Raw genomic sequence first — 13,735 nt, forward strand, 5'->3', positions numbered from 1 at the left:
AAGATTACTCTACCTAGCAAAACTATTTAAATTGAAGGACAGATAAAGATCTTCCCAAACAAGAAAAAGCTAAAGGAGTTCATTACCACCAAACCAGCATTACAAGAAATATTAAGGTGACTTATTTAAGAAGAAGAATAAAAAGATAAAATATATGAGTAACAAAATGGCAATAAATGCATATCTATTAGCAATTATTTAAATATAAGTGGATTATATGCTCCAATCAAAAGACGTAGGAAGTCTGAAGGGGTAAGAAAAATAGACCCTTACATATGCTGCCTACAAGAAACTCACTTCAGATCAAAAGATACACATAGACTGAAAGAGATGAAAAAAGATTAGTTCATAAAAATGCAAACAAACAAAAAAACTGGAGTAGCAATACTTATACCAGACAAAATAGACTTTAAAACAAAGGCTATAATAAAAGATAAAGACCCAGTGTCCCACTACTGGGTATATATCCAAAGAAACCCAAAATGCTACTTCGAGGGGATGTGTGCATCCATATGTTCATTGCAGCATTGTTTACAATGGCCAAGATGTGGAGGCAGCCTGGGTGGCTGTTGATAGATGAATGGATAAAGAGAGGTGGTACATATACCATGGAATATTGCTTGGCCGTGGCAGGGAATGGGTTTTTGCCATCTGAGGAAGCATGATGGGATCTGGAAAGTATTGTGCTGAGTAGAATATGTCAGACAGAGAAAGACAGGTGCAATGTGATTTTGCTTATATGTGGAATCTAAAGAATAAAATAAACAAACTAAACAGAAACAAACTCATAGATACAGAGAACATTTTGATGGTTGCCAGATGGAGGGGGGTTGATGGGGTGAGTGGAAAAGGTTAAGAAATTAAGAAGTACAAATTGGTTGTTACACAGTAGTCATGGGATGTATAGCATAAGGAATATAGTCAATAATATTATAATAACTATGGTGTCAGATGGGTACTATATTTTTTGGGGTGTAGATGGGAGGGAACTTGGGGTCAGGGTGAAAAAAGGAAAGGGATTAGGAAGTACAAATTGGTAGTTACAAAATAATCATGGAAATGTAAACTAAAGCATAGCGAATATAGTCAATAATATGGCAATAACTATATGTAGTTCCAGGTGAGTACTAGACTACTCAGGGGGATCACTTCTTAAATTATATAAATGTCTAACCACTATGCTATATACCTGAAATTAATATAAAATAATAGTGAATGTCAACTGTAATTGAAAAATTTAAAAAGTTGAAGGGAATAAGAGGTTCAAATTTCCAGGTATAAAACAAATAAGTCTTGGTGATGTAATGTTCAGCAGAGGGAACATAGTCATCAATATTGTGATAGCATTGTACAGCGTCAGATGGTTACTGGACTTATCATGGCGATCTCTTCTTTAAGTATATAAATGTTGAGTAACTATGGTATACCCCTGAAACTAATATAACATTATATGTTAGTTAAATTTTAATAAAAATCATTTAAAAACCCCTTAAATTTTAGGTTTTTATATATTTACATTGTTTGGTATACTACCTAGTATATATGTGCAGTGTGATAGCTCTTTTAATTATTGTGTTTTTAAGGGCGATATACGAGATACTAGAAAGTCAAGTTCATTGTAATCACAACCTTGTTGTATGGCATCGTCAAAAAGCACATCTAAGACTGCTGAAAAAATGATGTTAATCATGACAGAGGCAAAAGGAGTTACCAAATTGGGGGTAGTCTTGTGTAATTTTGTAGGTGATTTCTGAGGCACTGGTCCCTGGAGCTTCGGCCTGTAAAATTCTGTTGGTAATCTGCAGCATTCCCCCTTCCGGAACCCACACCATTGAATTAGCCACCAGCTGAAGACCTCCATCGTTCTAGAATAAGGAAAGAGTACAAATTAGGTCCAAGCAACATAAGAAAATACTAGTGCTTAAAAACATAAGTTACCAGGTTCTACTGCTGCTAATGATCATCTAAGCGAGATTCTTTGTTTTAGAGTCAAAGAATCTACATACCTTATGAACTGTATGTATGTATACTAAGTGTAGATATATACATGTGTGTAAATACATATGTACATATGTATATATCCTCCTGTTTCTTTTAAATTATCATGAGTAGATAACTTATTTCATTCAGCAAGACTCTTCTCTCCATTTCTTTCTTTCATTTGTCCATCTACCTGTCCTTCCATCCTCCCCATTCACCCACATTCAAGAATTAATCATTAAGCACCTATTACATGCCAGCTCTTCTGCTAGAGGCCTGAGATATATAAGGATGGCTGAAAGAAGACCTCAGTTTCAGAACTTACAATCTGGTGGGGGAGATAGACACATGAATACTTAGGATGCATCACAAATGATGCTCTATGAGAAGCTTGAGCAGGATGCTGTGGGGGAATGAAGGAAAAGGAGATTTTTTTGGAGAAGGGTTGCTCAGGAAGGCTTTCCTATGGAAATATCATTTAATTCTTTAATGACAAAAAAAATATATGGGCCAAGTGGAGAAGTGGTGAAACCGCTTTCAGGCAGAGAGCCCAGCCTAAGCAAAGAAAAGAGACAATGCACTGTGTGCCTCAGAAACTATCCAAGTGTCTGTACAAGTGAAGATGAGGGAGCCACGGGAGTGGGTGAATAAAGAGTGACACTTTCTTAAGGTTGGCTAGTAGAAGGCAGAAGCTATGCTAAAAACCTCAATTTATCTTCTAAGCACTGTAAAGTCAACATGAGTGTTCAGAAAGGAAATGGGATAACCAGATCTGGGTTTTAGAAAGTGTCCAGCAATAAGGGATGGAAGGGACTAGAGCTGGGATGAATCTGGAGTTAGAAACTATTTAACAAGTGCTTGTAATGGCTCAGGTGAGAGAAGATGAGAAGTAATTGCAGGGGGAATGAATAGTTAGAAACACATTCCAGAAACACCACAGAGGCCGAACTGACAGGCCTGGATGATTGATTGAAAGTGAAGGCTTAGAAACAACAGTTGGGAATAGCGGGCTGGAAGAAATCACCTATTTAGCACTCCTGAGAAGGCAACCGCTTTAATTGCTAAAGCTAATGTCATTGAAAAGCGCTGCCATTCCTAATTTGCGAGGTGCACACCTCTTCCAAAGCCTCGTAATTAATATTTGCCACAGTATGAGGTTAGTGAAGCTGCCTGTGTTCAGTTTTCAGTTTGTTTTCATACTTCAAAAACCAGTAAATCTGATACTTTAAAATAGGGCATTTCAGAAGGGATGTTTTTCTAAATTATTATTACTTTCAAATATGCTAATAAAGAAAAAAGAGCAAACGACACTCCTGTGAAGGGAATATTCAGAACAGAAGACAACAAATATTCCTTTCAGTCACTTGACATGAGAACATTTGCCCCTCTCAGGAGGCAGTCAAAGCTATTTTTACCACAATCGCTAGGAAACTGAGTCAAACAGCTCCCGGGAGAACAGCAGCAAAGGCACCTTCTATTGTGATTAATGCTCAACAGCAAAATCCCACAGAGTTTTCTCCTTTCACAACTGATGTAGTATATTATTTACCAAAATATCAAAGCACGCCAAGAGCTTGGCATGTCATCTACCAGAATTCTTGGGAGGAAAAGGTCCTATTAACTCCAGCAGAGTTTTACACAACATAATACACTTGGACCCAGGTGTCTTAATTGCTAGAAATCTTTCTAACAGCAGCAGCCTTGTCAACTCTGATTATGGCTACAGAGGTCGGTCATACACCAACAACCACAATCTTGGACTGATAAGGCAACGTGGTTTTCATATTCCAAGTAAGTAAGCACTGTGACCCTAACACATACCCCCGAAAGTCTCTCTCACTACATTTCTATTTTGACTACCCTTGAACAACACAATTCCCTGTAATTCCTGTGTAAGTGTTCATTTTTAGGAGACAGTACATCTAAGTCAGTATTCAGAGACCAGCAACACCCAGTAGCTTATTAAAAGTTCAGAATCTCAGACCCGCACCCCAGACCTTCAGACACAGACCTTCTGAATTAGAATCTACATTTTATTTTTCTCACCAGCTTTGTTGAAGTATACTTGACCAATAAAAATTGTGTATATTTAATGTGCACCACACGATGTTTTGATACATGTACATTGTGAAATAATTACCACAATTAAGTTAATAAAAATATCCATCACCTCACATAGTTATGGTTGTGTGTGTGTGTGTGTGTGTGAGTGTGTGTGGTGAAAACACTACCATCAACTCTCTCAGCAAATTTCAAGTGTACAATATTATTAAATATGGTCACCATGATGTATGTTAGCTCTCCAGACCTTATTCATCTCTTATAATTGAGCCTTTGCACCCTTTGACCAACATCTCCCCCAACCTCAGCCCTGGCAGCCACCATTTTACTCTGCTCTTATGAGTTCAACTTTTTTTAGACTCCAAATTTAAGGACATCATACAGTATTTGTCCTTCTGTGTCTGGTTTATTTTATTTAGCAAAATTTCCTTCAGGCTCATCCGTACTGTCGTAAATGGCAGGATTTTCTTCTTTTTTTAAGGCTGAAGAATATTCCATTGTATATGTAAAACCACGTTTTCTTTATTCATTTATCCATTGAAGGACACTGAGGTTGTGTCCATATCTTGTCTATTGTGAATAATGCTGCAGTAAACCTGTGAGTGCATATATCTCTTCAAGATACTGATTTCATTTCAATTGGCTATACACCCAGAAGTAGGATTGCTGGATTACGCGGTAGTTCTATTTTTCATTTTTTGAGAAACTTCCATACCGTTTTCCATAATGGCTGTACCAATTTATATTCTCACCAACAGTGTATAAAGGTTTCCTTTTCTCTACACCCTTATCAACACTTGTTACCTTTTGTCATTTTGATTATAGCCATTCTAACAGGTGTGAGGTGATATCTCATTGTGGTTTTAATTTATATTTCCCTGATGATTAGTGATATTGAGCACCTTTTTATGTCCCTGTTGGCCATTTGTATGTCTTCCTTTGAGACATATCTATGCAAGTCCCTAGCCCATTTTTAATCAATTTGTGTTTTTGCTATTGAGTTGTTTGAATTTCTTTTATATTTTACATACGAATCCCTTATCAGATACATGGTTTCAATACATGGTTTCAAATGTTTTTCTCCCATTCCATAGGATGCGTTTTCATTTTTCAGATTATTTCCTTTGCTGTGCAGCTTTTTAATTTGATGCATTGCCACTTGCATTTTATTATAACAAGATCCTCATGAGATGTGGAGTCATGCTAAAGAGTAAGAAGCAGGGCCCAGGACAGAGATCGTGATGGGTCTAGAACGCTTCTCCCAAAAACTCCACAGACTGACATTTTATAATATTTATGTTTATTACAGGATAATACATTCGCCTCTGTTTCTTAATTATTGTTTACAGTACTTAAGAAGAAACATACAACTGTCTAAGGAAAAGAAGTATAATTCTTCCTACTCATTATGATGAAGATTTTTTTTTTCCAGTTGCTTTCCTTTAGGAGAGGGTCCAGGGAAGATTTAAGTAGAGATGGATAGAAAGGTATAAACCATCTTTTCTACAGCTCAGGTGTCCAAAAAGCCAAAAATTTTAGCCTAATTTCCCCATTTTGCAATGTCTTTATCTCCTTGTAGCTTTTTTTTTTTCTTCTTCTTCTGCACAATGGTGCATATATCCCTGTAAACTCAAGAAATTAGCCATAATATCAGTTAACTAATCTTCTGCATAGTGATGTTTTATATATCCTTCAGGGTACTATATTACAAGGCAATGAAATCCCAATAAAGGATTATGGGGGCATAATTAAAACAGTGCTTTAAATTAAATAGCTCTTCTAATTCATTTCATAGACTAATAGACATACAGAAATGTTTGTAAAAAAAACTTTACCCATTGTATAGTGTATTACAAATAAAAATATTAATGTTGTAAAGCAGAAGTAAGAGCCCATGTCTCTATAATTTGGAGTAAAAAAACCTACAAACAAAATGAAAACTTCCCCACCGCCAAATTAAAGTTTGGGACACAAATGATGAGCTCAAATGATAGTATATCCCAACCCCAGGCTAAAGTATTCAAGATAAAAAAATGTAAAACTTAAATAGAAAATGATTATAATTTGATATAGTCTATGTCAATGTCAACCCTAACATTTTATTTATTTTGTAATACACCTTATTTTGCAAAGGTTCATTTATATCATAGCTTTTAAATTGTAATCTTGTAGAACATTGCAGATTTTAGGGAAGGATCACCTGGGGCAACACATGTAAGGTGAAACTTGAATGCTATTTACCAGGATGAAGAATGATAGAAAGACAATTGGACTGTTTTTGTGTTTGTCAATGTGTCTAAAAAGAAACCTTGTTCCTTCAGGTCAAGAATATAGAAACTTCTCTCCATGTAGAATTCAACTGCTTTATAAATAAATAAATAAACAAACAAATACTTTTTTATAATCAATAAAGATTTTTTGAGTGTATATGCTGAGCGATGCATCTTACAAGACACTAAACTGAACAACTTAAGCAAGCCCAAAAAGGTGAAATCCCAACACGTAGTGAAGATTTATTTACTAGATAGATTCTTATTCAGAAAAATAAACAATTTTTTTTTGCCATTGATATTTATAATTCTCACAAACATTCTTATTATCAAACTGTGTCTCTGCAAGATAACCAATGGGAGAATAGCTTTTTAAAAAAATTGAGGGCATAATAGGGCTTTTAGCTGCCCACAGGCCTTACAAGGTCGAACAGCCAGAGAGGACTTTCAGCAATAGAATTTTCCATCCAGTTCACAGCATGACACTTGGGGGCTTTTAACATCAAAGCATTACCCAGTTGCAGAAAACTGCTCAAACAACAACAAATGAGGTCAGAAAGATCATCAGATTTGTTGCCAGGCATGATTTCCAGAGACGCCTTAATTATTGAAAAAGAAGGTGATTCCTTGAAAGCTCAGCAGTGGTGAGAAATCCACCAATAAGCTTGGTCCTTATTAAACGCCAAACTGCTTTAGAATCATATTTCTAGGAGGCTTCGGTTTGGTAATCCACCCAATTAATGAAAGCGTGTTCAGCAGAGCATTCTTTTATTACCTTTTAATCTTTTTTATTTCTTTTGCCTCCTCCTCCTAACAGAATATGTTTCAACATCAATCCTGGGTCTATTTTCTCTTTGGTGACTCAGTATAAGCCTGGGGGGTAGCAGTCAAATTTACGCCCTGCCAGGCCAAGGATAAAAACATAAGTTTGGGGGAAGTGATATGGAACTTGAAAAGCAAGAGTGGAATTAACAACACCTACCCTCAGTCCCAGATGGGCCAGGCTAACACCAGTAGAGATACTCTGAGGTGCCTGGCTCTACAGAGTAAGACTGAAACAGTTCCTGCTCTCGGAAAGCTTCCTTTCTTATTCCTCCCTCCTGTCCATCTCTCTTACCGGGTTAAATTTTCTGTTGAACAACATTGAGATTAATTTGTACATCCATTCACTAGGAATTAGACCTAACCCATTTGGCCCTTCCATTTAAGCCACCAGCTAGACGTCAGCCAGTAATTAGCCTCATTCAAAATTTAGCACACAGGTAGCCTCAGGGTAAGGTCTTGGATGCCCATCTTCAGAAATAGCTGTCAAAGCAAAATCAATCATGTCTGACTATACATCTATGGGAAGCCATTAACAGTTGAGGCAATTTTTTCTTCTTAGGTTCCAGGAGACTTAATGATTATAAATAGTTCCACTTGTAACAAGATGAGTCCAGAAGGAAGATTCCAGGAGGTTTCGGGCCCACACTGCTTAGACAAGACATAGGGAAAATGACTAAATTACTCTGTCTATTCTGTCCATGAAGGAGGTAAGAATATATATGACCAAAACATTGAAAAATATGGGCTAGAACAAAAAGAGCCATGTGGTTAAGTGTGAGGAACCAGAATGCACACACTTGAGTTGAAATCACAGCTCCAGCACTAAATACCTTTATGAAAAATAAATGTTTTTAAACCTTTTTAAATGTTTTTAAGACTCTTTTTTTTTTTTTTTTTTTTTTTAAAATTCCCTCTTTTGGAAAATTAGAGATGATAACTGTACAAACATTCTAGAATGATTATGAAGATAAAATGGAATTCACATCAAGCATTAGTGCTCAATAAAGGTTAAAAACAAAACAAACAAAAGCACTTTCTATCCATAGTAGAATTTCCTTTAGAAGAAATGAGGTCATATAGCCTCGATTCTAACCTTCTTTGCTAAGATATTGTAAAGATCAGTAGAACAGGTATAAGGAAAAGTACTTTGAATTTCTTAAAAAGTGTAGTATATATTTATAAAATAGTATCAGTATTACAATGTCAAATTTATTAGTACTACATTCAGATGGATGTCGGGGCTCTAGTCCCTGGTTTCATTATCCCAATTCATTGGCTTAGAAGCCATTAGTTACCTGATGGACAGGTAAGCACAGCACAGGGGATGGAGGGCTGGCAAAGGAAAGGAGGGAGGGACAGACACTGTAAATAGCAACATGACTGCCAAGTTATGAGTACCACAAGGATTTTCAAGTTTTGTGCGTATGCCTTATAAATCAAAATTCTATTTTTCTTTGTTTTGTTTTGGTAGTGAAAGCAGCTAAAATCCTAGAAATACCCTTCAACCTTGGGTCATACCACACAATACACTGAGCAGTGCTCCAAACATGCAGATTGAAACCATGATAGGAAAGGTGGCTGCTAGGGTTGCACTGAAGTCCTGTAACAATCTTTGGAAAGAAACCAAGAAGGAAGAAAAGAAAACTTTCTGTGTCTGTCTAGACTTCATCTTTTCAGAATTAAACTTCATTTCCCAGGGCGATTGCAAGAGGGTGATAATTAGGATTAGCTACAAGGTGGCTATCTGCCAACTCTGTCTCATAATCAGCCTTCACTTACTACTCCCATCTATCTCACCATCACTGTTTTCAGCAGCTGAAAATAATAAGATGAGAGCCTGAGAAACTAGCTACAGACCATCTTAGATTCAGCTGCTCACCTTCACAAGGATCGATCACAAATTTTGAGTGATCATTGGTGAGAAAGTGACAAATGATTTCTAACCTGTCCTCAGCAAACCCATTTCTCTAGCTAATTATTAATGATACCTCATTAGGTACTGATATTTAGAATGAAAATTTCCCCCAAATTATAAGTCTCCCAGTCTACCACTATGGGAAAGAGCCAAATTTTTTTTTTTTTTTTTAAGTTTAAAAAAGCATTAACTTTATTGATCTACCAAAAAACATATCAGGAACAGTCTCCCATGGATTTGACACAATTTGATGAATCATAAAATCATGAATCACTGAATCAGAAAAAGAGCTCGTGATTTGAAAGATAGGGGTTTGGGAGAGTTGGTGATATCTAAAACAGACTTTAGCTATAGATATAAGTTGATATAAACACTAATAAAGAGAGATGAATTGAGGCTGTCTAAAATACTAATAGAACTATAGTAACAATAAAATCATATTGACATTTTATTTATAATGACGTGATTTCTTTTGGAAAGCAATTTAGCAACATGGATCAAGAGACCAGTAAAAAATTTATTTCTTTTGAGTTGTTAAGGAAAGAGCCAAATTTGCTATAAGAGAAGAACTTGTAGTGAAATATCATCAAGTAATTAATGGTTCTGAAAATATCTTTCAATTGCTCTCTTTGCTCTAGCATGGGTTAGCCCAGTATATGCCAAAATGTGATAGCCATCCCATTAATAGTATCCAAGAATATTTTATGTAGCACATGGACGAAATTCTATAAAATGGTTATGCATTAATTTTAGTATTTTAGAAAAAAATATAATTCTACATTTAAGTCCATGATGTCACAAGCATTATTTATTAGGATGAGGCCATCATAAAGTAGTAAGTTGATTCAAAGGAAGCTATTAAGTAAATAATAGGACAGGTGCTTGTGGAGACGGCAAACACATATGGAGGTGTCATGGGAATGACTCAGGCTGAGAAACCCAGTCTTAATGAACTCCTACACCCTAGATCAAGGATTCCTGCGAATACTAACAGAAAGAGTTCACTCATCCTACTTCGGTTGGGATAACAGAATGTCTGAACTCATTCTTTTTCGATTCATTATGATAACTGGACCATGCATTTCATACATTGCATGAGCTGTTTTAGAAGAGCAGACAAGAACAGGGGTGCACTTGATTCTTTTTTTGTTTTTTAAGAGAAAACATGCAAGAATTTATTTGAGCCCAACTAACGACAATTGCCAGCAAGCAAAATCTCAATGGATTGAGAAAATATTCCCCAAACTCCTAAGTTGTTTTTGTTTGTTTTTTGTTTTTTAAGCAAGGTGCAGTTCACAGTGGCCCACGAGGGGATAAAACCGGCAGCCTTGGTGCTACAAGCACCACACTCTAACCAACTAAGCTAACCAGCCACCCCATTGCACTTGATTCTTACGATCATACTCAGGCAGGAGATAAAAGGCTCAGTGGACAATGAGGCATTTTTATAGCAGCAAGTCAACATGAAAATACAAAAGCTTCCCTTTTGTAGAGAACATGGGGCTCAGTCTTTCAGGTCAAGGGTGCTCCTAACAAAATATATACTGCCCCCTGAGATTAGGTACTGTGCTCTCTTAATCTTTGAAAGTCTTAAGTATCGCCATAATAGGTCCCTAATAAGTATTTGAATAAATAAATAACTACCCATATTTTAACTTTATGAATATTGCAAAATAACAACATCAACAAAACTTCACTTCCAGGACAAGGAAACGGTAGCTCTGGGAATGACATGTACCTTGGGCACGGTCTTCACGTGGAACAGTATATTTTGGAAGGAGTGTCCATCATTGGCCTGCAAGACTGCAACATCGGAAACGCTATCCGAGCCATCATGAGCATAGAGGAGAAGGCCCCTGGAGAGTTCATCTAGCCGGAATTGATAGACAGGGGTCACAGGGGACTGAAGCGTTTGGAGCAGTTGGCCATGACGTGGAGGATCGAGCACTTCAACTACCACATCCTGTGGGTTGTCATCATCTCGGATATCAAGCAGCTGGGTGGTGATGGTTCCCCTCTTTCCTCTGCTAATATGGAGGGCCTCATTTCTCAGCACATACGGGGCCTGTGGAAAAAAGGGAAGAAGAGAAGCCATTTAGCAGGAAAAGAGAAGGCAATCCAGTGGGTTAGATACCAATGGTGTACAACCTGATTGACATTTTGACGCTTTTTACAGAATTCTAGATGTTCTAGGAAAGTGCCAAACTGTTGCATATTCAAAGTATTTGTCAAAGGTATGGTCAGTCATAATAATCACAACAAATGAGATTACTTCACACTTCTGGTTCTAGAGGTTTCTCAAGTCACTTCAAGACCACAGTATTCATCAGAGGCAATTGAAAAGAGCTGCTTGCTTCAGAATCTTTGACGTCTCTGCTGTCTTGATTCACACCACATCCTCTGCATTGTAACTGAGATCAGCTCAGTGTCAGGCAACCAGGTCAGTTGTGTGCATGCAAGAGAGACTACTAAGAGGTATGGAATTTTGGCACTTGTGTTGGGAGTTGAGCATTTCACTCTAGGCTATTCTGAATTCATGCTGTTTCTGGTCCCTCTTAGTAATTTTCTTCAAGCTGTCTCATCCATATTTTGAAGAGCCCATTCCAACTCAGATTATAAAGCTAGACAAGATCATGGTCTCAGTAACTTTCCTCTCACCAACTTGAATAAGCAGATAAAATGTTCTCTCATAAAAATAAAAGTTAATGAACCAAATAGAAAAAAAACTCACTCTTTCCCCCCCAAAACAAAACACCAAGGCCAGAAGCCAAAAAAACCATTATTTTAGTTTTTTATTTCTTTTGAAGTTGAACCATCTAGGATTTTTCTCAGCATATAGCTTTCTTTAATCCAAATGGTTTTTGTTGTTGTTGTTGTTGTTGTTTAAAACCACCCCTCGTGGTCTCCTGGAAATTTCAATATCTATTAAAGTAATGTCTAATTAATGCATCATTATAATAATCATATAATAGGAAACTGGATGATAGCACCTCAGAATTACTGAGTGAAAATTCAAAAGCTGTGGTTTTATACATGGGAATGAATGGCCTCCCAGATTCTAAAGAGGAGAGGTCAAAGGTGATGTCAAAATCTATAAATGGAAAAGATCAAATTAACTTTCATGAGAAAATCTCAGGAAGGCTCAAGACCATGTTGAAATATCATGGAAATGTAAATGAACAAAAATAAATTAAAATTCATTCCTAAAATTCCATTTTTGAAAAGTTAAAATGATAAAAGCTTCTCATATAAATAAATAAAATTAAAATGTGCCCTTGCTATCTCACTTGATTCTGGAAAAACACACAAACAAAAATCAGACAATCATGGGAAGTCACCATCTCAGTGAGAAAGCTGCTTGCTAATACGTACATGAGGCCATTTATTCACCTATTTAGATTAACTGTATTTCACAAACAAAAAGAACAAAACAGAACTTCTGACCTTAGGTACTGAAAAAATTCTAAGCCAGTCAGTCCTGAGACTTGATGTGGCTCTCTGGCCCATATTTACAGAGGTCACATATTTTAGCTTTAATTAAAACAAAATTCATACCCTGAGATCAAATTAACTTAGGATCAATTTCTAATCATTTCTCAACTTCAGTCAACCCTAAAGTGAGAATGCTATCAAGAAGAGTTGAGCTGGGCTGTTAATACCATTTGGCAGCCACTTCTAGTTCAAATCTATATTATCCACAGTCCACGGTCTTTTTATTTTTGGACCAAAGATATAAAAATATCAGCTTAAAAACAACGATTTCATGTCCTTCCTTGAATCATGACTAATACACTACTGAGTTCTGGATATTTTGGTAGCTTTGGTTCCCCATGATGATATCCCACTCTCTTGATGTTCATAGCTTAAGAATATATCTATCTTCTTACTCTCTTTGCACATTTCAGTTGTTCAGTCCCCCAAGCCCAATTACTAAGAGCTTCTACCACTATATGAATTCTGGATACATAAGTACAACTTGACAGAGATGACTGATGAGAACAGAAGAGTCATCACACTGAGTTTTACAGAATCTATCATGATTTCCTCAGATCACTGCGTGGCTGGTGACCACACTGGCACATCATTTAAACAGATCCTTAATCATATCCACTCATTACTGCAAAATGAAAAAATGCAGTCCAGCTATATAAAAGATAATTAAAAGGAGCCAACATAATTTCATATCCATGAGAGAGAAACATTTAGACAAAACAAACTCATTTATCTAAGAATAAGGAAAGTCTTAACAACAAGAACACCTGATTTAGAGAACTCACTGTAAATTGGGGTTAATAATACCTCAAAGGGATGACATGAGGATTAAATGAGAAACACGACAAAGAGTACTATAGATGTATTAGCAATTGTTGTTGCTGTTGTTATTGCCCTCAAGTCCTAAAGTCTATTCCATGGGGAAACTGAGACAAGATTAATTTAGCTCAACCATTTTGCAACAACTACAAGTAAACTTGATTTATGCTTGAGAATTGGTAGGCATGTAAAATTGTTAATTGCATAACAGTTTTATTACCTGTGTTGAAAATGCTTGTATGTTGATCAGCTGTGGCTCAGAAAAGAACTGCTGGTCACTAATTTTCAGGGAAAAGTAACCTTTCCTAAAACAGGTCCATCAAGTGAGGAATGAGAAAAATATAATCATTAAATTAGTCTTTAGAAAGACAAG

The 13,735-nt window shown here is 36.4% G+C and overlaps 1 protein-coding gene across 2 annotated transcripts in view; it reads right to left on the bottom strand.

The window, feature by feature from the left end:
* The window catches only part of FRAS1 (Fraser extracellular matrix complex subunit 1), a 423,789-nt gene that overhangs the window by 127,951 nt on the left and 282,103 nt on the right, over positions 1-13,735 (bottom strand). For both annotated transcript variants that reach the window (XM_019720206.2, XM_074324419.1), the window contains 3 exons: positions 13,583-13,667; positions 10,790-11,116; positions 1,712-1,865 (listed from right to left, as the gene is read on the bottom strand). In XM_019720206.2, the coding sequence (XP_019575765.2) occupies positions 1,712-1,865; positions 10,790-11,116; positions 13,583-13,667 (566 nt within the window). The remainder of the gene's footprint in view (positions 1-1,711; positions 1,866-10,789; positions 11,117-13,582; positions 13,668-13,735) is intronic.

Source organism: Rhinolophus sinicus, linkage group LG02 (genome assembly GCF_036562045.2).
Source record: "Rhinolophus sinicus isolate RSC01 linkage group LG02, ASM3656204v1, whole genome shotgun sequence".
NCBI lineage: Eukaryota > Metazoa > Chordata > Mammalia > Chiroptera > Rhinolophidae > Rhinolophus > Rhinolophus sinicus.